Source organism: Tinamus guttatus, unplaced genomic scaffold (assembly GCF_059628265.1).
Source record: "Tinamus guttatus ecotype Peru unplaced genomic scaffold, ASM5962826v1 Tinamus_guttatus_pri_ptg000705l, whole genome shotgun sequence".
NCBI lineage: Eukaryota > Metazoa > Chordata > Aves > Tinamiformes > Tinamidae > Tinamus > Tinamus guttatus.
Genome location: NW_028289239.1, coordinates 146,798 through 174,774, shown reverse-complemented (window position 1 = coordinate 174,774; position 27,977 = coordinate 146,798). Strand labels below are relative to the sequence as shown.

General features: G+C 39.9%; 1 protein-coding gene across 1 annotated transcript in view; it reads left to right on the top strand.

The window, feature by feature from the left end:
- Positions 1-27,977, top strand: part of ARHGEF28 (Rho guanine nucleotide exchange factor 28) — a 120,697-nt gene that overhangs the window by 21,884 nt on the left and 70,836 nt on the right. Inside the window, exons 3-7 of the mRNA XM_088536739.1 lie at positions 5,152-5,299; positions 7,524-7,817; positions 18,419-18,602; positions 20,444-20,639; positions 23,796-23,868. Of these exons, the coding sequence (XP_088392865.1) occupies positions 5,152-5,299; positions 7,524-7,817; positions 18,419-18,602; positions 20,444-20,639; positions 23,796-23,868 (895 nt within the window). The remainder of the gene's footprint in view (positions 1-5,151; positions 5,300-7,523; positions 7,818-18,418; positions 18,603-20,443; positions 20,640-23,795; positions 23,869-27,977) is intronic.

The window sequence follows — 27,977 nt, the reverse complement described above, 5'->3', positions numbered from 1 at the left end:
AAAAACAAAAAATAAAAGTCCATGCAGCAATTGCTGTGATTGACAAAAAAATTGTCTGGTCTTTAGCATATTCCTTAGTGCCTTTATTTATTTATTTATTTTTCCAATCAAAAGTGCTAGTGACTGTCTGAAATTCTCTTCAGCTACAGTCTAGTTGCTTGCTCCAGTTCCCATGTGTTCCTGAGATGACTGGTCGGAGTGGAGGTACTTGTTCTGAGCCACCCAGATGTAAATCTAGGGAAGGTGATGACAGGCAGGTCTCAGTAAATAGCCCTTGTCTAACTGTCGTCTTCTCCATGCCTGCCAGAACCAACATTGTTAGAACCTCAGGGCACGGCACCTTTCCTAGTGTTTATCTGAGGAGCTAACTGTAGTTAGGGATGGTGTTTTGAAGTGGGGCATCCTTTCTTTTGCTGTAATTAAAAGGAGATTAAATTATCTTGTGTCCGTGTGGACCCTGAGAAGCATGCTTAATCATAATTAGGTAGGAAAATAAACCTCTAACAATCTGGTGTTTTCTTCCAAGTTCTCCTGGGAATAAACACGCTTCTTAGAGTGAGAAAAGAGTGGGAGAAAGGTTAAACTGTCACAATGAACTTGTTAAACGGTACCAAAGGCAAGGCTTACCTAACAACTGATGGTAAATTCATAGGAATATGGCTCAAAAATCCTGTGCTGTCCACGCTACTACAGCTTCCATGTTGAGGGAGCCGGTGCAGCTTGCCTGAGTTGAATTTCAGTGCCCAAAGAGCTGCTAGGTCTAGATCAGTTCTGTATTTAGAAATGAACACTGTTTTGTAGCTCCAGTGTCTGGAACAGGCACAGAGAAATGTCACTTTTTAGGAGTACAACATCTTAATTTCATGTAATATATGTATTGTCTTTTTGTTTTCCTGTTTTCGCTCTTTTATAATTATATGTGAATCAAGAGTTAACTACCTGCTTTAAAATGTTGCTAATCCTAACTTTAATCTCTTTATATTTTGGGGAGAGGTTAGTGTCAGAGGTTTCTGTGGATTTGAGAAAGGGCGATGTTCATGCCTCACGGTATAGGCTGGGAAGCAATGGAGCAAGTGGTTTGACCTGAATGCAAGGTCGGTGCATAATCAAGTGCAACTTTTTATATATATATATATATATATACATGTGAATTTCTGTGGAACTCCTGGTGTTGTATTTCACCATTGTTTACTCACTCTCTTTAATTGGTATAATAGTCTAGTGGATCTATGTTTTGATTGAGAGCCTAGGATTAGGCATTTGGGCCCTGCCAAGAGGAAGTGTGTTACAAAGAGGTAGAAAAGCTGTGGGAAAGGCTTGTGAAGCAGACACACATGGCTTTGGTGGAGGGATAGGGTACTGAATCTCATTTTGAGATCCACCCTACTTCCCTCCTTCCTGTGTACCTCGTTAGGACAGAGGCAGGAAGATGGAGCTGGAATTGTTGCTGTGTCTGTTGCTCCAAAATCTGTAGGAAAGAAATAGTGCAAGTAGCTCATGCTCTTTCATGGCAGCTGGTTCCTTTAGCTGAGCTGTCCATGCTCAGGCTGGTGAGGAAGTAGGGGAGGGAGGCGAGGAAGTAAATGCCTCTGCAGGGATAGGTGTAATGGAAAGATACAAACATCTCTTAAGTTTACTCCAATAAAATAAGCCTTTTTCTTAAAGGCCTAAAGTAAGGGTTTCTGCCTAGCTGATCACTTCATGTGTGCAGAAGTTAATGGAAATCTAGTTTCCATCTGTCTCTGAAGATGTTTGCATCTTTCTAATACCAACCTTTAATAATCACTTCAATAAATAAGATTTCAAAGTCGTTGTGGCATTGAAAATGTGTATTTTCTGGCCCAGGGCTATTCTGTGACCAAAATTCTGTAAGAAACTTATGGTTGTTGCTAGTAAGGTTGGCAGCTCATAAAAATGGCAGGCTGGCTGTGTGCAGAACTGATTGCGCTGTAAAGTCAACTCCTTTGAATGATCTACACTTAAATACAGCTGGTAGAAAGGTTGTACATCCAGAAACTATAAAGAACTAAATTAGCTGACAGATTTTTCTCGCAGTTCACCCCCTCTGTTTCCATCCCTGAAAGACTATAGCCTGCTCTGTCTTAAGAGCTGGATGAATCCTTTCAGCCTTTCCAGTTGCAGCGTCTGGAAGAGGCTCAAAGATCACTTTGTTAAAGTAGATCTACCTGGATATTTTGTAGAGTTGACTGCAGGGGACCTTTGCTTGAAGTTTGAGGCAAGAAATCGTAGTAACAGACGTGATTTGTTGTTCAAAGTATATATTTTTTTTATTTTATATTATATATACACACACATACATACACACACCCCTACCTTAAAGAGAAAGAAACCAAAAGCACCAAAAATTCAAGGTGTCAGGGTAATGAGCTGCATGGTAACTGTGGCATCATCTTGCTGCAGCTTGTTTTCCAGTTGCGGAAGGGATGGGGAAGGACACACTTGATGTGTGTGTATATGCACTGGGACAGCTCTCCTAGCAGCAGTAAAAGCATCCTCAGTGTTCCATGCTATTTGTGTTTTTGTGTGTGTAATAAAGAAACCTCTGTCAGCAATGTTTGGAAGAAACTGCAAGTGGTCATAAGAGTGGGAAAGACTGGTCTGCCAAATAAACGCATTTTTGCCAGGCGTGCAGATGGATCATGGGTACAATCTGTCTCCCTTAGTCACATCTGTTTGTAATATTGCCTGGCTGCATTGCAGCATTTTTTTTTCAATCTATATTTATTTATTTGAGTGTAGAATATGTGCATGCTGTATGTGCAAAATACTATCTAATTATTACATTAAGTGTATAATAAAATGTAAAAAGGATTTTGCTAGTGTAGGAAAGGAATTGATCTAATGCAATGAGAGGTTCTTCCTGGTAGTTCCCCTCACCTGTAAACTCCATTCTGTTTCCAGCACATCATTATAGATCTCTGATCTTTTAATGGAAATACATTGAAAACAGGTGTTAAATAACTACAACTCTGCAACAAATGAAGGTTGTGTTAAATGGAGACCTACCTAAATTCTCAGGTTACACTGTGGTGTTATGAAATAACAGCTTTTCATCCCATACCCATTAGCTGCCCTCTCCCTGTATTTTATCCTCTTATTTTTCCCTCCCCTACTTTATAAGCCAAGAACTTTGGAAATTCCCTCTCTTACCTGCACATCAAGCAGTGTGTTTGGTGTTTCTTAACAGCGGTCCTACGTCTTCACTGCAAATACATTATTTTAGAAAAAGGAGAGATACAAGCCAATGGCTACAATTTTTATTTATTTATTAAGCGTAGGCTTATAAAAACAGAAATGCTGCTGCAAAATGTCGTCTTTGTTTCATGCAGCTGGTGCAAAGTGTAAAAACTGGCTGGCTCGGCACTCGTGCAGCATTAGGAATCCAACAGGTTCAGCGCTAGTTTGTGAGCTGTAGCCAGAAGTGCAAGTGGGGACAAAATTTTGCTTTGCTTTCCTGCACTCAACTGCTCTCAACTAAGTGCAAATCAGAGCAGCCCATGGATTGGTTTGAATTATTTTAGGGACTGACCATATTTCTGTCTCTCCTCAAATGGCATTTGCAGTTGTCACTTAACTGATAGAATGGCATATCCACGTCTAACATAAAAAAGAGCACAAAAGCAAATAATAGTAGAAACAATAGCAATTCTGTTCTATATGTAAATAATAATGTACAAACCAAGGAGAAGCTGGAGAAAATTCTTAGCAGTTAGAACAGTTCAGGCTGATAAACGGAGATACCTGTTTATTTCTGTGGTGGTGACAGGCATGTTTGCTCTAAATGCTCGCCTCCTCATGTTACATCTATCCTTGCAAGAGCAGTCCTGTTTGAGGTAGACGCTGTGTGTCTCAAGCTAGCTTTAACCGCTTTAGTCTTAGATCAGTAGACCTGCTTGTACTTAAAAGGCAGGATTCATAGGCAGGATTCACGTGTTTGAGCGATGGAGCAGGCTGTTGAAGGCATGAGACTGTGAGGGGCCTGCAAGACCCTCAGTGCTGTTGAGAGGACATGTGGCCTAGGAACATGGGTGCCGGTGGGGACTGGGGTGCTGGTGCTCCGGGCTGGGGAAGCTCTGAAGCGGGTTTTGTTTTTTCAAGTACAGTGACAAATTCTGCAGCATCTTTGCACAAAGACTCGTGGTGTTTAATGGATGCAGGGAGGAGCTGGACGCTTGTCAGAGCAGTCGTGGCTTAACTGCATTTTTTCAGTCGTGGAAATTTCTGTGATACCGTCTTGTGCTTTGATGACCGTTTAATTTTTAGTTCTTTATTTATTTTAACCAAACTTATTTTTGGATCCAGCAGGGTCAGGGCTCTGAGAGCTGTTTTAAAGCTTCCAGAGGCAGGCTAGGCATCCTTTCGAAGTGTGGCAATCTGAAGTGTTTTCCAGAAAACACCTATTCGGTCACATGTTGGGAGACAATTTAGGATAACCATGGTAACCAGGAGCCCCGGTGGAGCAAGCTGTCCTTCTCCTGGAGGAAATGCAACTTCATCTAAATTTCCTTCTGCAGACATGTCAGACGATTGTTATTGTTTGCTACTTCTCAGATCCCTTTCCTGTTCTTTTTTGAAGCTATTGTACAATAGATTTTTCTTGGCCTGTTGCTTTCTATTTATTTTAAAAAGCATGGACAGATATTTGGGAACTACTGTTTTTTGAAATGAGCACAGTCAATTTTAGAATGATATCTGTGTTTTAGTTTGGTAAACCAAACCTAAGATCATTTCAAGGACTTTTAATTTTTTTTTCCACACAAACAAAATTCTCATGTTTTTAAAGCAAGAAGTGCTTTTGTGGAAAAATAAAATTCTCATATTCATTCATTTATTCATTTTGATACGCTTTTAATTAGAGCTCAGATGTTTTTACATGATTGGGATGGAAGAAATAGGTAAAAGCCGTGCTATTTAAAGTAAATATTTTAAATGATCCTTACTTGTGCAGTCAATAAAAAGTGTTGTTTTCTGAACGGAAGTAGAAAATAGCAGGTATGTTGTTAAGTCTCTGGTTCTGCTTAATATGGAGTTGGAAAGGTTATAATAAACTTACATTTGAAATATATGTTAATAGGCTTGTTGGAGATGAGAAGATTACTCAATGTTTATGAAGGTACATTCGTTTTTCAGGGGCAAGTGGCTATAAATGCAACATTCGGCAAAGACATTTACCTCCCCGAAGACGCTGAGTTTTACTTTGTTTACAATGGATCTGTGCAGAGACACGTAACGTTTGCTGAGCGAGTTACTGATAATGCTCTTCAGTCCTTTGTTCCAGGTGAGACTTGTTTTTGTTTACACTTTCCATCTCTTTGCTATACGCTGCCCTGGTTTTGAAGCTGGGCAAAACTGGGTAATTTGATATAACGCTGCTTTGTGGATTGATCATAGAAGAAATAAAGGAACGGAAAGATGACCTTTGGTATCAGTTTTACTGACCAGAGTTGACCCTGCCTCTTGCAGCAAACTACATCATTTACCAGAGCGGTTTAGGCCTCTGCAGTGCAGGCAGGGCTGTCCTGCGCTTGCATAGCTGGGTGTGCACTAACACGCAATCTTTAGGCATGGCATCATTTTTAATCTGAATGAATACTATTCAGCCAAGCCAGCCTTTGCCACCCCGTCTTGCCTCCAGGCATCCTCACACCTGCAAAACTCATGTCTTTGGCTGGACCACCCCTGCATGCGCCAATGAGCTGGGTTTGCAGGGAGGGCATGAGGTGCTTGGAGCTCTGCCGAAGCTATCCATGCTGAGGAGGCCTGGGGGAAGAGCTGTATTGGGGTGCCTTTCTCTGTGGAGAATTTGTGTTGTCTAATGGCCCTCTCTCTGCCTTGACAATTTTCTGTTTCTTGAGGAAATACAAGACCTGGTTGTCTTCTCTATCATGTGCCTTGTGACCTTTTTATTTGTGTGAGTAGCTGGTATAAATATGATGTACCTATGCAGTAGGTTCTGCTTGTTATTTGTTCTTGTTTTCTAAAGGAGGCTGAGTCTGAAAATAACTGCTGAACATGCAAAGGGAAAATTCTGTGCCGTTCTGTGGTTGTTCCTTTAATTCTTTACATAGTAAAAGATTTTTATAGAATACAATTACAGAAAATGTAATGTGAGGTTTATTCCAGGATAGCAAGGTCATTTCTTTGAAAAGTCCTGCAATGACACTGTTGAACAATTATATATGGACTAGGAATAAAAACAGTAGGCTACAGGCAACATGCAACCAGTGTAAGCCAGTGCTCAACAGAACCATTAAGAGATGAAAATAGAGATTGAAGTTAAAATATGTCCTTGTGGGGTTACTGTTGTTTTGTAGTGGCCAAATGAAACATAAAGGTATGCAGAGCACTTTAAAAACCACTGTAGATCTGGCAAGTGAATACTTGCTTCTGTAATGATTAAATTGCATATATATACTTGTAATTATTTGAAGCTTTTGAGGGAATTTAGATTTGTACTCTTAAGACTTCATGTTTAGCTCTCCAGTGAGATTTGTGAGCACAGCTTGCACCTCTTTAGATGTATCATATCCATCCTTATTTAGATGGTGGAGGAGGAGAAGGGATGCTACAGCAGCTTTGAGAGATTTTGTTGGCAAACTGCCTTGAACTTTTTTGAAGATCCTAGCCGAAAGTTAGACAGTTGATACGATATATAATCCAGTCTGCCAAAAGCATGAAATTTTCTGAATTCTGGCCCACAAGGAGACATTGGAAAATAAAACATGGGTTTCAATAAAGAAATGCATTCCTTTGAGTTCCTTCCCAGGCCACTCTGCCAGTTCTTTCTTGGATGTCTCATTTTTCTTGATTCTTACCCAAGAACCTCTTGTGATGGAGAATGTCAGAAACTGTGTACTGATCCCACTAAAGTGGAGGAGGGGGCTGGACTATTCGCTGTGTGTGCTTTACACTCACTAATTTGTTTTCAAATGACACAAAACATGGCACTGGCATACCATGAATATCCTGGTTCCGACACCCACTAATGTGTAGGGAGATGCACAGTGGTTGTGCATGGCTCTGAACATCATGGGCTGGAATCATTTCAGTGTTGGTTGGTCAGAGGTGGTTGCTCAGTGAGCAGCTTAGTCCTTTTCTCTCCTCGGTCCAACAGTAGGTTTGTAGTGCTTGAAAGGGATGGGGGAGGTTTCCATCTCTTTAGATAGAAATTACTGTGGATGCTAAAATACTCTGATGTGCTTTGTGTTTTTGTTTTGTGGCATTTCATCCTGATGTGGTTAAAGAACCTTGATCTAGGAAGGCTGGTTTTAAAATCAGTTATGTTAGTATAATTGAGAGGTCTGGCAGTTCAGAGTCTAGTCAAATCCAAGTTCATTACCGGAAATACCTGGTGCATACCCTACAAGCGGTAGCTTTTATTAGAGGAGAGAATAAATAATTATGTGTGCGTATTCCTTTCTTAAAAGGGGAATAATGAGGAAAAATGAACACAGTTTCTGAACATAGCTAATTTTACTGATTAACTTGCATTATTGTTTCAGGCCATGGATGCCAAGAAGCGGTTTCTGTCTCTGTGTTAATGTACACAAAGGGATACTCACCTGTGGTCCTCGGCACCTGTCCTGTCACCTACAGAGAGAATCTGTCTTGCAAGTTATCTAGGTTTCTGGTTAATCACAGAGGATGTGTCACTGCTGCTAGTCACAAGATGTTACTCGATAAGTTTCAACTAGGGATCAAAGATCTGCAGTCCCTGGATAATGACGTGATGATGGCCATTGCTCATGAAGAATTGCCATCAACGTGGAACATCCTTGGAAACTACTCAGAAAGTGGTAAGATTTTATTTTAAATTGGAGAAATTTTAGTGGTGATTTGCTCTACAGAGCAGAAGAGAGTATCTCACTGTTATTGAAGTTTCTGAATCCTTATGCTTTGTGCTGAGATTACGATGAAAAATCGTTGAAGAATGAAGGGAAATCAGAGATTCATTTTGTGCCCAGAGGTTGAGCAAGGATTAATAACTGTTATTGTAATTCAATCCCTTCAGAAGCTTTTTGTGCTTTGACTCACTGTGAATTTGCTTTCTTTTTATAGATAGGCCCCGCCTTTAAAGGATTGAAGGACTATCTGTTTTTACAAAAAAAAAAAAAAGAAAAAAAAAGGCAGGATTTTAGTAGTGAAGTGTCTCCACCGTGATTTCAGTCAAGTGAAATATTTAAAAAGTTAAGCAAACAAAAAAGAGACAAAATATGCTGTCGTAAAATACAAAGATATATCACTGTAGGCCTTCTAATGTACAGAATAAATATATTGCTTATCACACTGTTTATACTTTATTTAGTTTTTTTAAATCATCTTTAGGCAAAAGTATTATTAAACAAGCTTTGTAGCTTTTTTTTAAGAGGAATTGGAATGAAAAAATATATATGATACTTTACGTTACAATTTGTTATTAAAGCATTTATAATAAAATCAGGTGAAACTTGCCTGGTTTCAGATTTCATTGCAAACACAAAACTATAGTTAGGTTTTGCTGAAGAGTAGAATATTTTTGCAGACCCAGCTGATTTATAGCTGAGGTTGGAAACACTGTTAAATTTGATGGCTTCACATGTTTTTCATTGAAAATTTGGTACTTTTGGCTGTTTTCCTTTCAGTACTTTAAATTGCTAAAAATGAGAGGGTGGGCAGTTGCTGTATGAACCAAACTAGAAGAGAGAGCAAATGGTAGGGAACTAAAAAAATAACACTTAGCCCATTTCTTTGAGTGAGTTTTTTTCTCCTCTTCTTAAATCTTTCTAATTCTTAATGATAGATAGTTTGGAGAAGCTATCAGGAGGATTTTCCTTTTTTTTTTTTTTTTTAAGTTCTTCTTGTAAACAGCTCTTTCAAGAGCTGGAAAAAAAACCCTCACCAAGTTGCGCTCAAATATTGGTTGGGTACTGAAAAAAAATAGAGTCTTGTTTCATTTTGGTGCATAGTAAATATTTGTTGGCATTACTCAACTGCTGGAACAACTGTTGGATTTTAGCAGTGAGGAGTTTGTTTCAAAGGCCAAAGAAATCGGTAGTATTTTTTTCACAGACTTTGCTAAGCTTTTCATCAAAACCCGCGGTAGCCTAACTCAGAAATATCTGCTGAATATCAGAGGTACTGAGAGGTGCTTGGGCAAAGCTGGCTACCTGGTTGCATGAAACCTGGAAGTTCTTGCTGGGTGTATTCTGGCTCCAGAGCAGCAGGAGAGTGGCCTGCCATATCAGGCAGAGCTCTGCTGGGGCAGCTACTACCCACATAAAAAGATTCTCTAATTTTTAATTATGCTACTAGTTAATTTTGAAACATACTGTAGTGCTCCTGATGAAAAAGAGTATGTTTTCCTCATGAGACATGTAGAGTGCAGCAGAGAAGCAGGGGTCTGTGCTCCAGTGAGTGCAAGGGAAGTGTGACTCCAGCATGCTGCATTCCCAGTTGCTTGTAGGAGCACAGTTACCTTGTGGATTTCCTATGTAATTCCCTGATGCTGTTTTAGTCAGTTGTTGATAGCTTTTTGATCATCCTGAAAGGTTAAGTGGGAATGCTATCATGTGCAGATGAGCTCCCTCATCGGGAAGGAAGACCTCCTATGTGATACAGCAGCGTGCAGTGCTCGTGTGCCTCCCTGCTTGCAGCTCAGGTGTCCGGCAGTCTTCAGCAGGGCACTTGTCCACACATGAGGTCACGTCTTGGTTTATATATCAGTGGTTGCTCTTAGTTTAAGTTGGCATAATTTCTCTTATTTCTAGATAAAGCAAAACAACCCAAAACCTAAAATAAATTCCTTGAGCCTGGTAGCAATGCTTTTGCTTAACGAAGAGCTTTTGGTGGTCAGGCGGCCAATTAGGCCTGCCCATGTTGCCTGTGTTATGGACAGGGTGCTCGACTCCATCCTTTCCCTGGTGCGGGTAGGCCTGTTAATAGCATGACGATGTACTTGGTAAGTCGGGTGTCCCCATCAGGCAGGAAACCAGTTTGTTGAGTCGGTGGTCCCTGAAGCTTTGTGGGCAGCTTCTTCTGTGGCACAAGAAGCTGTGCCCTCTCTCCAAGGCTCAGCACAGTGCTGGGAGGTTTGAAGTTGCAGGCTTTGCCTCTGAGTCTGCTTATATGCAGCACAGTAAGAGCTTCAGTGCACAGTGCTGCACTGTGCTGCAGAGGAGACTGAGATTGAACCAGGACAAAACAGATCCTGGCCTTGAGGGGAGTTTGCTCTATCTCTATTAATGTAACTCTGCCAGTATAAACCTTCCAGATCCAGAGAAGTCTTAAATCTTGGCCTTTTGGGGCATTTGTCTGTACTTTTAGTGTTATCTGCTGCGAAAGAGCCTGGATAGTTCTAACACAGGGTCGTAGTCTTACGTATCCATTCAGAAATAAGGAAAGGCTTCTGTCTCAAAGAGCATACAGTTGGATTGGCAGGAGAGCTGCCTCAGCAACTGAATATTTGGTGTTTGAGTTCACAAATCCCCAAATGGTTCTTTTTTCCCGCGCCACCCCTGCAGCCCCTGATCTGTTTCGGTCACCTCTACCTTGTTTGTATAGCTTCTCTTTACCTCCTGTATCCTGCTCACTTGGAGAGCTGTAGTCTGAAACTACAACTTCTGATCTCTTTTATAGCCATTTCGTCCTTTTACCTGAGCCTGCAAAACATTGACTCATCCTCTTCCCTTCTCCATCCTCACCAGTGTTTTTTATTCCCTGAGCAAAGCTACAAGTTGCATGTGGTTGAGGAAGCTCTGATCATGATAGGAATGAAAGGGAACAAGACTGGGACAACTGCGGTAGGAGGGCTATAGGTCCCAGAACAAAAGAGAAGAGGAGGAGGCTCTTTATCTTTCATCCCTGAGGTGATCTAGGGCTGTCCCAGCACCACGGCTCCTCCTCATGAAAGATTAAACTGAATGAGAAGTAGATTTGCGAGGAGCTAGGAAGGCAGGGGGAACCCTCTTTCCCTGCTTGCTGTCCCTGTAACTCCTTGCCCAAAAGGTCTGATAGTGTCTTGGTGCTCAGGAAGATCAGGATGTTCTTTTATCAGTATTGCAAAAGATTTGGGTGCTAACAGCCCTCCCTAGCTAGGACCTCAAACTTGTGAGACTGAAGAGCTGTTAATTCTGTCAGCTTTCAGAGCTCTTGGGCTATTTTTATGAGAAAAAAAAATCTTACTTTTGAATGACATTGCTGAAGAAAATTATTAGACCATCTGGTGTATTTGGACTTAATTCATTTTTATGAGGATTTAGAGACACATGGCTAGATGGAAAGATAGAAGAATAATTTATTCATAGGAGTTGTGGTATTTGGAAAAAGTGTTTGTGCTCCCTTTATGAGGTATAAAAAGGATTGGGTAAAGAGAGAGGCTGGATTGTCTAGAGAACATTGCAAATAATTCAAGAATTTAGTGGAGTTGCACAGGTTGGGACTTGCTAGACACATTATTTAAGTTCAACAAAGGAAGCAAGAAAGCACGAACCTTTCGGTAATCCTCAGTTATGCTAAGTTTGACAAGCATGTCGTAAGCTGCCCACTCACAAGAACTGACTGGATGTTCTGCTCACCTGGCCTGCGACCAATTTCCTGCCAGAGCGAAAGGTAGCTGCGTAGGGACCTGACAGATATGTTATGCTCAGGGATTTAGTTGGTGGTGGATTTGAGGACAGAAAAAGTGTAGAAAGGAGCCAGATGGAGAAGCTGCTTGTTTGCTAATTGTATCTTTATAAAGGATATTTTTATTCTGTAAATGAGATCATTCAATTTAGGAGGCTAATCATAAGCAAATATTATATTGTATAGCTTGCTAGAGCTGGTTGGAAAAAAAAAGAATTTTCCCACACTTTTCTGCTTACCAAAAATAAAATAAAATAAAATAAAAAAATTACTTCCTGTGGTAGGATTCTTTTAACCCCTTCTTTTTCCTGAACACAATGTAGACTAAATTTCTTTGTAGAAACAAATGTAGTAATCTCTCCAGCTGTGATACCTTATCCTACTTGTGAAATGAAAGATGGCGTGATCTAATTTGGATGAGAAAAATGCCTAAAGGTAACTTTAAAAAATGTATCCTTTCCTCTTTCAACAGGATCAGTCTAGGGCGATCTTTCAACATGGGCAATTTTCAAGGCTGCTGTGCCAACGTGGGCTTTTCTTGTCCAAGTTAGTGGTGAACATGGGAGTAGGAGCTCAGCATGTGCTGGGAAGTGCCTGCCTTTGACAGAGGCCATGAGGGAAGCCACTTCCTGGGGCTCCTGCTACTCCTCAAGACCTGGGGCGGCTGCTCCTCTTTGCAGGTGCTTTTCCCAAGGCGCCCTGAAGCGCCTCCCTCCTTCCTGAAGGCGCTCCCAGCACCTTCACCATCTGATATCTGTTTGTGCTTTTGACCATAAGCTCTGGTGCTTTAGAAACAGGGCTTTGGGAGAACGTCGTGAGATCTACCTGTATATTTTTGTTGTCCAAAAAGATAGATTAATCATCTTCACTGGAACTTACGTTTGTGACATGCGCTGAAGCTTAACTCCCCTGGCTGCTGGAGGAGGAGAGCAGTCTCAGTGAGGACCCTGTGCTACGTACACACAACTGAGGTTGCCTCAGTTCCTGGTTGTTATAAGGGCATTGCTGTGAGGCAGAGTTCAGGTTGTCTGAGTGACTTAACTGTGCTGTTAATTAAACAAGAACATTTGCTGCTGGCTTTGTCAGCATGTACAGTTATTTTCCAGAGGAAGAGAGCTCTTTCAGATTTAGTGCTATTAGTAGCAATAAAATTACGTCCTGGATTATGAGAATTGATTGTGGATCATAGAAAAGGGAGCAGTGTCCACACTTAATTCTCTTTCATGAAGACTTCTTTTTTTTCCCCGTAAAATGCTTCATAATTATTTTCTAGGAATGGCTCTTGCAAAATGAACTGAAGAATTCCAACTCATTGGCTTCTGATCTGCTTTTTTTTGGAATATTCTTCCATTTTCTGTGACATTTTAGATTTGATTTCCCTTGCCCTGCCTTTTTCAATGTAAATCTTGTTATTGTTCCTGCTTATTGCTAAACAAATTACTGATAAGCTTCATCCACTCAAACATGACCGAGGCACATCATATTTTTGGTCTAAATTAAATTATGTCTCGGTTGTGTTTTCAACTTTTTGAAGGAAAAGAAGAGAAGACCAAAGTGCCTTTGTTTTCCTTCTGGAAACAGCAGATAAATATTTATAGGTATGGTGAGGACTGTGAGGAGAGGTAGACATTTTCCTTCAGGAAACAGGTTACAAGATTAGAGAACCAGACTGCTCCTATAGGAGCTTCAGAAACTGCATGGGGTAGATGAGGAAAGATGCAAGCACAAGCATCAGAGGTTAAAGGAGTATCTTTCAGTGCCTTTTGGTAACCAAGAGAACTGTGACATGAAGCAAGATATTAGCAAGCATGCTTGAACCTCGACTTCGCCAGGGAACACACTGCCTTCATCTTCTGGTATGTAGTAGAAACAGCAATGAAGAGATGTTTGAGACCCCGTGTGTTGGGACCTTTTGGGAAAAAAGATTGAGGGCTTGGAGGTGGTCATTGTAAACCACGTTATGGTAGTGAGTAGAGGAAGTGTTGTAAGTGACACTAGAGACAAATATTTAAGCCTGTATCTAGACAATGACTTAGGAGAATTTTCGTACCTTTCTTTTGTATTGGGTACTGTTAAACATGTGGTACTGAAGGTGGTTGTGGCTTTCTCTGCACCTGGCTTTGATATAACTGTTGCCTTGTGTTAAGCGCACCAGTAGCGCTTGAGAAACAAACATAAAATAAACAGTCTGAGGGAGAGCTGCCGCACAAATGGAAGAGAAGTATCCCTCTGCTAATTGCAATGATTTTGTGTGTAGTTTCATGTCTTTGCTGTGTTCGCCCAAGTAGTAAGCGCAGCTGAAATGTCATTAGTTGAGTAGTTGAGATGTGCGGCTGTTACCATGATCGATGGTGTTGCTGGTAAAACTGCAGTGACAAGACTTCTTAAGGCTTCTTAAGACTACCTTTAAAATGGACGTTTTAGCTTCCCCCCTTGCCTCCTTCACGTCTGCCTTGGTGCTTTATTCACTTTTTCACCTCAGTTTACATCAGTCCCATGGCAACTCATGGTCCAGGATGATCAAGCGAATGGCTGATTTGAGAGTGGCAACCCATCTTCTCTGAGCCTGGAAATGATCTTCTCCTGGAAGTCATCTGCCTGTGCTTGGCTCTGTATCCATCTCCTCCATTTCCAGGCTCAGCAGGCTCGGAGCTGGGCGTGTACACATGTGAGACTGTCTCCCACTTCACAACCTTTGTGTTGGGGTTCACAAAACCACTTGCGCTGCAAATTAAGCACGTATGTATGTTTTTGTAGTGGTGGGTTGCACTGAAGTCCACTTTATAAACAACCTCTTTCTTAATGGCAAATAAAAAAATGGTAATACATAAAATAAAGAAGCTAGAAAAAAGTGGAATTTGTCAGCCTGTTGTAATGGCTCCCTCCTCTCTTCAAGCTGCAAGTCTTGAGGTTTTTAGTCTCCTTCCAGGAAATGAATAAGATCCATAGCCCAGAAGCTTAGTCATTTCTGTCAGAAAGAAATATTTGTTTTTGTTTTATTGTTTTGGATATAGGAAGGAGTTCAGGTGCAAGGAAGAACAAAAGGATTTATTTAATGTTTAAAACAGACTCTATTTGGCTTAGCATGTTGTAACTCAGAGTGTTTTGGCTGTGTAATCAGGATACAATGCAAAATAACGTTCCAATAGTGCATCTCTTTCATAGCACCACCTGCCTTGCAATATCCAACCCTGTGTTAATCAGCCAGCTGAGCATCTGTCAAATCTTAGGAATTTTTATTGTTGTGTCTGGATGGAAAATTGTGTTTTATCCATTTAAATATGAAAATGTTGCGGGAGTTTTATATTCTTATTATTTTTTCTGATTTTCCTCCTTTTTGAACTACTATTGAACTACTACTACTACTACTATTGAACTACTGCTATTGAACAAATTATGTTCCTTATTTTTTATCAATATCTTTTTGTCTTTCTTGATTTAAGTCCCCTTCCCCCCCTTTTTTTTTGCATTTGAAATTCTTTTTCACAGGAAGGGAAAATAGAGATTAAAAAGGTGAAAAATGCCATTTGTTATGTCACATTGATGAGCTAGAAGGGGAGGAAGGGAAAGTAAGAAGAACTGAAACAGAAGGCATCTCTTAAAATTGTTTAGAAAATTGTTCAAGTTGTTTCAGAATTTCACTACTTTAGTGCAAACCTTTTCTGTTTAGGCAGGCCTACTTAAAAGACTGGTTAGCTATCTTCATGTTGTGGTACTTTTTGCTTTGATATTGTTAATCATAGGATAGAGTCATAAAATAACGGTGGGACAGCAGCAAGGTTGGAAGAAAGGATCCCTGAGGTGACTGGCCCTGCTCACTGTGCAGAACAGGGACTACATCAAAATTGGGTTAGGTTGCTCAGGATCTGGTTTTGAGTATCTCCAAGGAGGGAGACTCTGCAACCTCCCTGTCCTTGTATGCAACCATCCTTGTGGTGAAAAATGTTTTTCTTGGGTTGAAGAGTAAATTGATCTGTCCAGAGATCTTTTAAATTTCTGAATTTGTTTTTCAGTTTTTAATGCAAAACAAGGTACTAGAGGTGGTGGCTTTCTACATCATCAGCTTCTGATCCTCTTCTGAGAAGACGACCGTCACCCCGCAAATACTTAGTTTGGAGAAATCAAGGCTGAGAGGGGATCTGAACACTCTTTCTAACTTAAGTACATGAAGAGAGCTGGTTGAGCTGCCAGCATAGCCCTGTTGACATATATGCTTAAACTGGCCATCAGCAAATTCAGGCTGGAGTGAGAGGAAGATTGCTAGGTTGGAATGCTGTGATTCTGCTGTAACCTTTCCATTCCAGTCCCAGCAGTGAAAATATCTGGGTAATTTTCAACTTGATAATCTCATAAAGGAGTTTCCCTCCTCTGATACCTATAGAAGCCACGATTTTGACAGCACCCAGAAAATTGCTTTTCAGTTTTGTGTCCACAGTGCAGGCTTTAAAGGCAATGGTATATGTATATGTCTTATTAAGAGGAAAAAAAATAGTTGACAGAATTTTGTGGAGAGTTAGCAGAAGATATTACTGTATCTTGTGTTTTAAGACAATAGAGTATTAATCTAGTGTTCTTTTGAGTTATTTTTAAAACCAGATTCTTTTGTGGAAAACTCATTTGTGCTGTATTATGTTTAAGGTTTGGACCAGAAAATATCTTCAGATTAATTTATTTGTTTAAGGAAAAATGGCAGTATTTGTTATCCTGAAAACTCATTGGCAAAACTTTCATAACAATAAGTACAATTATTTTAATCAACATTTATAGTTTGGGCTACGAGACAGCAAAATATTGAATATTAACTTAACCATAAATATAGGAACAGTTGTATCGCTATTTAGTAAAGCAGTTCTGCATATGTTTGAGTTGGTTGCAGTAGACTTGGAGGTAGCATGCACTTGAAAACTGCAGTTACAGTATTCCCCTCTTATGTATTAGGTGAGATGCGTCATGTACATATGAGAGTACTGTAGTTTCTACTTTTAATGATTAGTGTTAGCAGCTAAAATACAGCAATTTTCAGTATTTCCAAAGACTGAATTTGGAATACTTTGTAGACTTTTGACAGAAAAATAGTAAGTACTTCCTCCCGTGGCCTCAGATCCTGCAGCAGATCCAGTGCTCAGCTGGACACACTCTTTTGGCTAGAGTTTGAAATGGGGAGACCAAGAACTAGTTTTATTTCCCACAGCCTGTGGAGCAAGAAGCATTGCATAGGCAAGCAAATGCACCAGCTTACATGCTAGCTAGCCACAAACAAGAGGCAAGGTTAGAGATTTTTTTTTTTCTTTCACTATAGTGAAATAGAAGTTTTGGACTACATACTTTTGTGTGTTTCAGCTGTTACAGTACTTGGTTCTGTGCCCTGACTCTCCCTTTTATGTATCTAATCCCTGGAATTTGTTTTATTATTTGAAAAAAAAAAAAAAAAAACTTAAGGTTCAAGAAATTTTATCCATATGTTATCCAGGAGGCCTGACCTTGCTTTCTGTGAATTGACTGTATCTGCAAGTTTTGATTGTACTTAGAGGTAAAAAATCGATGTGTCACCATCCAACAGTCAGGGCAAAAGCTGGTCCTCAACAGAGATCGCTCAATAACTTTCTCCATGGAGAGGTAAAGCAAGTTTCTTGGGTTTGTTGTGGCATTCCTTGCCATTTTGGCATCTTACGAGATACAGAAATACAGAGTTTTTTATTATAATACTTCAAATCCAACATTAGCAAAAGATGCTAATGATTTTGGACCTGAGAAGATACTCTAGAAGTCCAGCTTTTCTGAAAGTGACTCTCCCATGTAGATGGGAGAAGCAGCAGGCTCATATTGAGAAAAGGTGACCTAGGTTACACTTTTCAAATCTTCATGTGAGTAAATTCACATTACAGATTGTCTGTAGACAGTATGAAAACCTTTTGTAATTGAAAAGTTTTATAGAACAGGTTGGACAAACTTTTGTTGGGAATAATTTAAGTTGAGCTGATCCTGCCTTAAGACCTCTTGAGGCCTCTTCAAAATATTTTTGAAGTATATTTTTGCCACAGACTGAGTGGCACTTGAGCTTAGTTTCCTCTGTTGCCATTAAACTACAGGGGCTTTGTGTCTGAAAAAAAATAGGTAGGCAAGCCTTTCTTTGAATAAAGCGTGGAGAAGACCTTCATCAGTATCACTGTCTCATGCCTTAGTCTATGGTACCAGCAGCTTTTTTTTTTTTAAGTTTCAGCCCTGTTGAGCTTGATGATAATGTGTTAAAAAGCAGAGAGGATAAGTTGGTAGGTGAGAACACCTTTCTGAAAAGAGAAACATACGAATCATCCTGTGCATTTTACACTTGTTAGATTGTAGCTTATCACTAAGGATTTTGTGCTGTTAAGCAGCCTTCCTTGGTAAATCACACATCTTAAACAAACAAAACCCCACAAATACCTCAACCTGATGACAGATGTGCAGCGCAAAGCAGCTGGATGACTATTTCTTGCTGATCTTTTGTCGCATATTGGGACATCCCTTATGGTGGTGCTGTACAGAGAAATATACATACATACAGAAAAACACTGAAATTATCTATTTCAAAGTGTTTAACTCACGAAATTAGATAGTATTTGGATCCCAGTTTAGCTGCGCATATGCCATTAAGGGTGTAATTCATTCAGTGAAAGAAGAATTCTGCCTACTGTCTTTGTCAAATGGAGCCTGAGTTGTGGTATTTCTGCAGAGACGTTTCATTTGATGCTTCCTAGCAAACCAGTGGGAAGGTGCTGGGTTTTGTTTCTGTGTTTTTGTTTGTTATATTTTTCAGAACCTGAACACAAAGAAACTCTTCTTCACCTTGCAATGAAATTGGGATTGGTTAAACTTTCCCAGTTCTTAGTAGCCCAGCCTGGTGGGTCATTGGCATTAGCATTACCTAATGAAGATGGAGCAACACCGTTAGATCTGGCTTTACAAAATGGGTACTCCGAGCTCGTTGAGAACTTCACAAAGTGAGTATATTGCTCTTCTCCCTCTGAAAAACTGTTGCCTGTTAAGGAATATGCGGCTTTTCTTTGAGAAAGCCGATTTTCTCTTGGTTTCTGTTGCTTCTTATTATCATTTAATTATTGTATTTTTCCCTTCAAAATGAATAATAAATGGTGTCTAAAATTATTTTGTAATTTAAGATACTGTATTTTAATATTTCATAATTTTAGATTTGTGAGTCTGCTAAAAGGGAATTATTAAATAACAATAGTCATATTCCTGGAATTGTTAATGAACACACTTGTCTAAAGAGACTGCCATCTGTCTTTGAGTAACACCCTTTGCGTGTTTAGAGTTATTAATGACAGTGCAAAATCAATAAAATGGGGCAAGATGCATGACATTATTCTTAAAAATGTGCTTTTTATTAAATCTGAATTATAAGAAGTGTATCCTAAAATAGCATTTTTTTTTTAGTGTAGCTGGCCTTCTCAAATCACTTTAAATGTCATCCCTTATGCATGTCTTAGTGCTGTGACATTGCCTAAGCTTGTACAAGGAGATGAGAAAACAAAGCACCCATCTTTCAAAAGGGAAATCAAGTAATCTCTCTATATTTATTGCCCTAGCGTTGAAAATGTAAATAAAAACTTACAAATAATGCAAAGTTTAATAAATGGTTTGAGTGATGAAAAGCTGAAGGGTTTATGGTAGTGCTCTAAGCTGTTAATAACCAGAGATCACTTAGTGGCAGGAGAGGGCCCCAGAGCCTCTGTTACCCAACACAACTTGCTCTGCATTGAGGAGTTTAGGGATCAGCCGTGCCATCGGGTACCTCTCACAAAGGCACTATTGCAGCTAGACCCAGACCTATTGCTAACAAGTACATACATCCCTTAAAATATATCTCCCTCTGTGTATAAGTATAAACAGAAAGATGGGACTTGGGTTTCACAAAGATCTCAGGTGGCTCTGTGACCTCTGTAAAAGGTTTGAATGAGTAAGTTAAAGTCGGTAGCAAACCCAGCCCTGGTGCTCTGACCTGTTTTTGCCAGAGCTGCCACAAATGCCTGAAAGGCCCACTGCCTTCTGGCACGTGCCAGCTGTCTGAAGTCTCATCCTCACGGACCTGAGGGGCTGCATCGCCCGTGTGTGTCTTGTGGTACCACGTGCCACGTGTTCAGCATCAGAAGCCTCTCCTCACTGTTGGCTTTTCCTTGCAAAGAGAGAAAAATATGTAACAATTCTGTTACATTTTTTATTTTGGAATGTGACTCCTTGAGTTTTGGCTTTGCATGGCTTATCGCTTATGCGGGAATTACTAGAACTTTGGTTTGTCTGAGAAAATTACTGGGAGTGCTGGTACAGTACATTATGTTATGAATGTCTCATTTGTTTGTAACATCCAAACAATGCCCTATTCCCTTGAGATAGTTTCTGCTTTTCACTGAAGTGGGATAATAAACCTGCTCACTTGCTGCTGGTTGCGTCTCACTGCTATATATGGCAACATTAACAGGAAAAGGTACTATTGCTAATTTACAGCAATACAGAGAAATAGGTATTGTTATGCCTTGTTGTTACTGGCATATTTTACTAGCCAGTAACCATCGTTTCTAGTGCAGTTATTGTTTCTTTGCTGCTGACACGTACAAGTAGCTGAATTTTCTTAGGCCTGAATGGAGCCATTGGTGAGTATTTGTTTGCCCAGCTGTGCCCTGGGTGGATGTTTCAGATTTTCTGCCCCTGGTTTGTGTAGCGAGTGTGTTATCCTGCTGCTGGTCTGCACCGACGGCGAGCAGGAAGCGTGCTGTATTTATATTTTCATTCTACCTGTGAGCTGAGCATCTGTTTTGGCTTAAAGAGCGTGTTGTTTCAGTTCCCAGGGCAGTCGTTCAGTTGACGTTTCTAGAGCTGAGCTCAGTGAGGGTGCGTGTGCACGGTTCGTTCATTCATCAGGAACTCTGACACTGACGTTTAACCACACCGCGGAGCACTTCTTGGAGTCGGACATTAAACTCTTCAGAAAATACTTCTGGGACAGACCTCTCCTTCACAAGGTAGGTGCCCGTCTAGCTCAGCACACTGTCACGGGGCTTTTTTTTTTTGCTAGTTTTCAGCTAGGAACTCTTCAAGTTGGATATGTTTTTCTTAAACAGTCTTTTAGTTTAAACTGCGCCCGTTTCAGTAGTGGTTACTGTCATGAAGGATTATCATTGTGGGCTTCATCTTTGGCTTAATGTAGCTGATTGTATGCCTGAAGCTGGAGGATAAAATATGTTGAGCACTTAACCAAATTCTCCTTCACCTCCCAATTTGCTTGTGAATCGCTGTGGACTACACTAAATATTTTCCCCTGGTTATCTCTGCATCTATGATTCAGTGGTCAGTTGTAGTCATGTTCATTGTTTCAAATATTTAATTCAGTTCAATTCCGCTTTGTGTTAGTGCAATTCTTGAGAGCTTCTGTCATGAACCTGAGCTACCCAGTGTATTACATGTAGCAGAAATGGAGGCTTGAAAGACTTTTTACCGTAGAGGAATTTAGTTGTGGTGTATTAGGTTCTATTGTGCTGTAAGGTATCTGGAAAACTGCTTTGATATCCTTCAGGACATGCCTAAACTTAAGTAAAGAGGATAATAATAGAAAACTAAAGATTTTCTAAAAGCTATACGGATACTCAGTTTTGTTTCTGGATTGAGACTAGTGGATTACATAAAACTAGTGAGGTAAAAATATAGAAAAAATGCTTTGGCTTTTCTCTTTTCTAGTCTTAAATTCTAGCTTTCATTTTTCATGATTTATTTCAGGATTCCTTATTTGCTTATTAATATTCATTGAGTTATCTTAAATCCATGATTTTAAAACTTAAAATATAATCTATGCGTTATGCTGTGTTTAATAGAAAAAGAAGTGTGATTTCTCATGTAAGTGCATATAATCATGTACAGTCATCCACAAGATTTTTAGTTCTTCCAACATAAAAAAGTTATTTATTTGTAGCTTGTAGAATACCTCCAATTTGTGTGCAGCTTTTCCATGAATGTGATAGTAAATCCAATAGAAAATCAAGACTAAAATGAAGAATGCATTTTATTTATATAATTTGCTTTTTTTTTGTACTCATCCAATCCTTGTTCTTCTTCCAGCCTTTGAAATTGGGGGGGGAAAAAAGGTGGTATGTTAGATGTTTGTATGGTTTAAGGGGACAAGTATTTTTAAAGGTTGCAAAACCAGCCTTTAGTTGTGAGTTTCTCTTCTTCTCGATGATAGGTTTCTCTTCTGCTCAACTGTAAGTTTCTCTTCTGCTCATTCCTGTAGTTGCTGCAGTCTAGATCCTCCTTTGTGTGCACCCTTCTCAGTTATCAGTGTTGCACTACTTTTGAGTATTAGCACTTAGTAGAAATAAGTCGGAGTAATAAAGATCACATGGTTTACATAATTTTCTATTAAGTAACCAGAAGTCATCCTGGGGCAGAGGATGACCAAACTGCTATATTTAGATGGTGTGTTATAAGGAAATGGTAAGGTAAAATTCCTTTTCTTCCTGTTGCAAACAAGGACTTGCAGCCCTTAGTTGGATCTAAAGCATAAGGTGGGCATTACAGATTTCAAAATATGTAGTCTGTTAAAAATAGAATTTGTTGCTATGCAGGAATATTCAACTTATCTACAGCAAATTAAGATTGTACATCTACTGTATTATATTTTGATACCACATAAATGACCACATTGCTATTTTAGGATGGGTCAGAAGATGACATGGACTAAAAAGAAAGAACTTGCTTCAGGTATGATAGGAGGCGGTGGATTTTTGTCTATGAATAGCTTAGGCAACAGCACAAACTATTCACTTGGGAAAATGCTAGTCTTTCTAATGCACATTTTTCAGGGTCTGGTCCATGGATTCGTATCAGTCCCTGAACTATTCCTTAAAAGCCTAAAAAGGTAACCAAAAAGTTATAACAAGGAATGGTGTCAGGAAGCTTGAGTTAGACCCCCTTTAGGGGACCCTGCAAGTCCAAAAAGTTGAAACCCATAGGTTTTGATGAGCTTGCTAGGCAGTATGTAGAAGAGATTTCTGAAGACAGAGAAAGAACTTGGAATTATTCCATCCTAATGACCTGCCAGCATCAGCTTGCGAAGGGGACTCGTTTGACCGTGGTGTTTGCTGGAGGTAGCACAGCCAGTGCAGGGGAAAGGTACTCTGTGAAAGAAGAAATACAGAGACCAAAGGCCAAATGTGAAATGTTGGCAGCGAAAAAACAAACCTAGACCAAACAATGGGGCAAACTGTTCATGAGGCAATCATCTAAAATGATTACAACCATGGTTGTGTTTAGTGTGTTTTTTTAGTGTGTTTTTTTCCCCTGATATAGACAAATTTGATAATTTCCTAAGGAGGTGAATTCAGCTTGATGACTGTGAAGCTTTCCAAATAGTTTCAAACAGTTTGTCCACAGAATTCGAACCATTTTTTTTCCCTAGCTTTGTTCTTTCATATTCATATTAACTCTTCTCTGTTTGCTGCTTTGTTAGATAAACAGGAAAACTAGCTGTAGAAGGAAAATAATAATAATAAAATATCAATTAGCTGGAGGCATTCTGTCTGCCGTCTTGTTTTCTTTTGTCTTTTGAGTGTAGTTGCTAAGGACCAGCTTTGTCCTTCGCATCATGTTGTTATTGGGTGCAATGTCATGGAGAGGCAGCAGAGCAGGAGGTGGAGGAGCCAGCCCAGCCTGGGTGCAGGCGCTGTGGTGGCCGTGCTCCTGCCTTCCAGCCAGCCCTGACCATCGAGTCAGGGCTCAGTCCTTGTGGAGGCTCCTTTCCATTTCCTTGTCTCTAAAACATACTAACTTCAGAGGGATGCTTTCAAGGTTAATTAGAAGAGTTTTGAACAACCTGTTCTTCATAACTCCCATGTTTCTTTTCTCACGGAGAAGAAAGTTATAAACAGTGCTAAACAGTACAAGTACTAAATCTGATTATTTAGATGCCCTTATGTATTGTAAGCAGAGGGTAATTTCTGTCTGTACTTGGAAATATTTTATTGTTTTTTCCTCTCAGGGTAAATTGATACTCTGAGGAATCCCTTTCAGTCCTTTTAATATTACTTATAACATATTTGTGTCCTAGTCTTTATGTGATAACTCAAAAATGAAGTTAAATGTCATGGGTATCCAATACAGTTACTGTTGTTTTGATTTTTTTATAGAGTATTAATTCAAACCAAGTTGAGACAGTGGAAAGTCCAAAAATGCCCTGCAGTACAACATGCTCTATAGAAGGTACAGTTTTTTATTCCATAATGTTACAGTCTTTAAAAGGTCTGGAAAGTTGGCACAAATTCTTAAACCATTTATTTATTCAGGAAGATCACATAGTTCATATGACACTAGAGACCTGACAGTGGAATACTCAAGTCAAATGCTGTAAGAGTTGTGTAAATCATGATGTTTCCCGCAGAGCATCAGTTTTCCGATGTCAAATTGGAATTGCTCAGAAAACATTAAGGCATTTACAGTGACTGGAAAAAAAGAAAGTACTAATTTTATTGTAGGAACTAGAAGAATGTCAGTAAGTTCCAGGAGAGGGCAGTGTTTAGCTGACCTGACACTCCAACCAGCAAATTCCAGTAAAACCAAGCAAATCAACTTAATAAAGATAAGAGCAGATTAAATAGAATAACGTCTTGTATGAACAGGTTTGTGATCTAGCCCAGCCTACTTTATTGTGGTGAAATTCTCATGTATTTCAAGTAGACATTGACTATTTTGGTGAGTAGTTTGTAAGGACTGGGGGACTGTGCTTTCTGATGGGACTATCATGCTTTTTCTCTATCAAGATACAGCCTTATGAACTGTAGAACAACGATCTCTTCTAATTGAAAGAAAATCACAAAAAGAGAAACCCCTAAGCATCAAAAGTGTGGTGCTTTGGGCATGCTCTATGGTGCCTGTAAAAGTACTGTGTCCTTTGAGTTGATTTTTTGGTGGGTGACCATGTCGCTACAGAGTGTGTGTGTGCCTCTTGGAAGCAAATGTTCAGCCTCACTGCTGGCAGGACCAGGGAAAAGAGAACTGAAATAGTCTCCTATCTGGCAGACCAGGAAAGAGTGGTGAAACATTGGAACAGGCTGCCCCGGGAAGTGGTGGAGTCACCGTCCCTGGCAGTGTCCAAGAAACGTGTAGACGAGGCACTTAGGGACAGGATATAACTGGCATGGTGGTCATGGGTTTGCAGTTGGACTTGATGATGTTAAAGGTGTTTTCCAACCATGGTGATTCTATGATCTACATATGTTTGTCAGGAATTAATTATTATTATTATTTTTAATCAGTCTGTCATTTGTTTATATGGCTAGTGCTGTATATTTGGATGAAGTGACTAGGTGAAAATAATTAATTCATTTTCAAAGTGCGAGGACGCCAATCCTGTAAAGTTGTTGTTCCTGTGCTGGAAGCAGTTCTATCAAAAGCAACATAAATGTGAGCACCCGCATAAGCTTTTTTTACAGAATTAAAACTAGAGAGAGAAAAAAAAGTATTGTACTACAATTCCAAGTGGCAGCAGCTAGTAACCTTAAGTGAGTGAATATACTTGGAAAACAGTGATTATGTTTAGTGTTAGATATTATCCAGCAGTGTACAGACAGCAAGTGTAATGCCAACAGAATGTAAATTTTCAGAGAGATGATGAAGAACTATTAGCAGTTGTAAACTATGAACCTATTATTGTAAGTTTACAAGCTATCTGATTGACATAATGTGTACATGTTGGTTCTGGATATTCCTCCGAGTGTTATACTCTGGCCAACATCATCTTCATGTGGCTCTTCACTGATGGTATGGTACAGGCTGGGAATACCATGTATGGACTGGTAACAATATGTGTGGCAGTAGCTTGGGCACTGAAAGTTCTAGGTGATAATTAGTCTGATGCCCTAGCCAGTTTTCATTTGGCCTGACTTGGGACAAGCAAATAATGGACATCAATGGATATTGATCCCCCAGGATTTGCAAGTTCAGTTTATCTCATCTCATTCTGAATTCTGAGTTTTGATGGTAAAGCTTTTGATCCACCTTTTCTTTTTTTTTTTTTTTTTTTTTCTCCAAGCTGAGATTCGCAAAGATGTTTGGGCACCTACCTCATAGTGTTGTCAGTGGAAAAATGCTGAACCTCACTGTTTTTGGTGTCTTGATGGAATAGAGTTGTTTTGTGCCTGATTTAAAGAAAAACGCATTCTCACTTCAAGTCAATGGCAAGAAGAGTATGCAACATTTTGGCAGGATCCAATATTTGAATGAGCAAGTTGCAATAATTAGACTTGCGTATGTTTCATTCTGTTATCTACCTGTGATCATGAGGAACACTGTTGTTTTTACAGTGATTAGCAGTAAATCTTTTTTTGATCTTTCCATGTTTTCATATTGCCTTTGGTGTCTCTATTGCTTCCATGTCCACTGAACATTTATTTTGCCTTTTTTAGTAACTGCCACCAAATCCAGATATTGAGAAATCATGAATATCACTGATGACCATTGATCTGTCTTATGCTCTCGTTAGTAATCATTCAATAGATTTAGTTGAAACTCCTGTTACTACAAGTAGAAATCATTTGAAATGATTAACAGAATACTTCATGTTCTTAGGTGCATTCAGTGAAACTCCATTACAAATGAGGTCCTAAGCTTGGGGCATTACTGTCATAACTGGATGCCTCTCAAATTTTAAAACAGCTGCTGATCTAATAAATAATACTTAGTTCTGGGTGGGCCTGAAGTCAAGGTCAACAGATCTTCAAAGCACACTGCTATCAGAAACTCTGAGGTATTACCTGGCACAGGTTGCTATAGCAGTGAGTTGCATGTTGTGAAATGCAATCGCACCAGAGCAGTGAGTCAGTGTAAGGTGATACTACAGCCTAGCTGTGGGTCTCCCCTAGGAACTTAATTAAATTCAAATACATGGAACGATGCTTTATCCAGTGAGGATATAGAACAAAGGTGAAAAAGAGCTCGGTTAATTTAGTAGTTTCTGCTCTTTTCTGTTATTCTGATCTTGAAATTCTATGTCTGTAATTTGGCTGAATACAGTTATCTGGAGCTATAAGCCTTTTGCTTCTATAAAATAACTGTTAGTTATAGATAAAACAGCTTTTAAGAATTATAAACGTGAGTAGCCATATTGTCAGCTGCATGTCAATACCACAAAAGAGGAATCTCGAAATTCATTTTCTTGAAATGAGCTGTCGGAAGTTCAGAAATCTCCCTCTGAGGTTCTGAACATCCTTTTCTTGGATAACAGTCACAGAGGAAGTCGGCTCTTCCCCCTCACTGAAGAGTGGTGCCTGGCGTGATTTATTTGATGGCAGCCGTGATGAGTATAAGTAATTTGGGCTTTGTGATTGTGCTTACTGTGTTTGAAAACAAAACAAAAAAGACAGCTTGATTTGCAGACTTACTGCCTGTCCAGGGCACCTTTTGGTCCTTAAGGCTGTTAGGCCCTGGAAGCCCCTTTGCAGCCATCCTGTAGGCCCCAGCTTTACGAACAGGTGTTATTTTCCCCGTGACACCTGCGTGTCTCCTGGCAGGCCTGGTCGCCTCGGCAGCGTGCTGGGCAGAGGGGGGCCCGCACATACCCGCGGGCCTGGTGGCCCGTGCGTGCCGCTTGCCCTCAGGCAACCCGCCTCAGGTACGAGGCGCAGTGGCTGCGTGAGGTGCCCACCGTTGGTCTGGCTCAGTGCTAGTGCGGGAGGTAGGGCTGCAGTGGTACCTTGTAGTTAGTTAAAGAAGGTGAATTAATTGAAAATGAACCAGATGTTCAGATATTGATTAGCATGGACCTATTCCTTTGCAGTCCTGTCTCTAGCCAGCACCCAGAGGTACTGTTGATGTCATGGTTGCTGGAACTTGTGTGATTTAGGGAAAAGACAGCTGTCTTTGAATTATTCCTCCAAAGATGTGTTGTTAAAGCATTTTCTTAGACTTCGTGTAATTTTAATAAAGGAGGGGCCCTCGAAGAGCTGCTGTTCCTCCAGGTAGATCCCCAAACGCGCGCCAACAGCTGCTGAGTCATGCTTGCTCCAGCTGAAGCGAGGAGAGGCATCTCTGTACCTGAGAATGGACCTTGAACTAAAATATTCAGTATAAAAAGGAACGTATTTACCAGCATAACTGTGGTTACATAATTATTATTATTTAAAATATATTTACTAAATAATAATGCCTCAGGAGCCCTGGGGACACTGGTGTTGATTTTCATTCCAGTAGCAGATTAGTCCCCTTTGCTGCTTTACAATAGTGCTAGAGGCTGGGTTTGGGTTAAACTTGCCAAGTGTGGTTGTTTTTGTGTCTACTCTGACCTTTCACATAGTCTGGAGAATAAGCCATAAAAG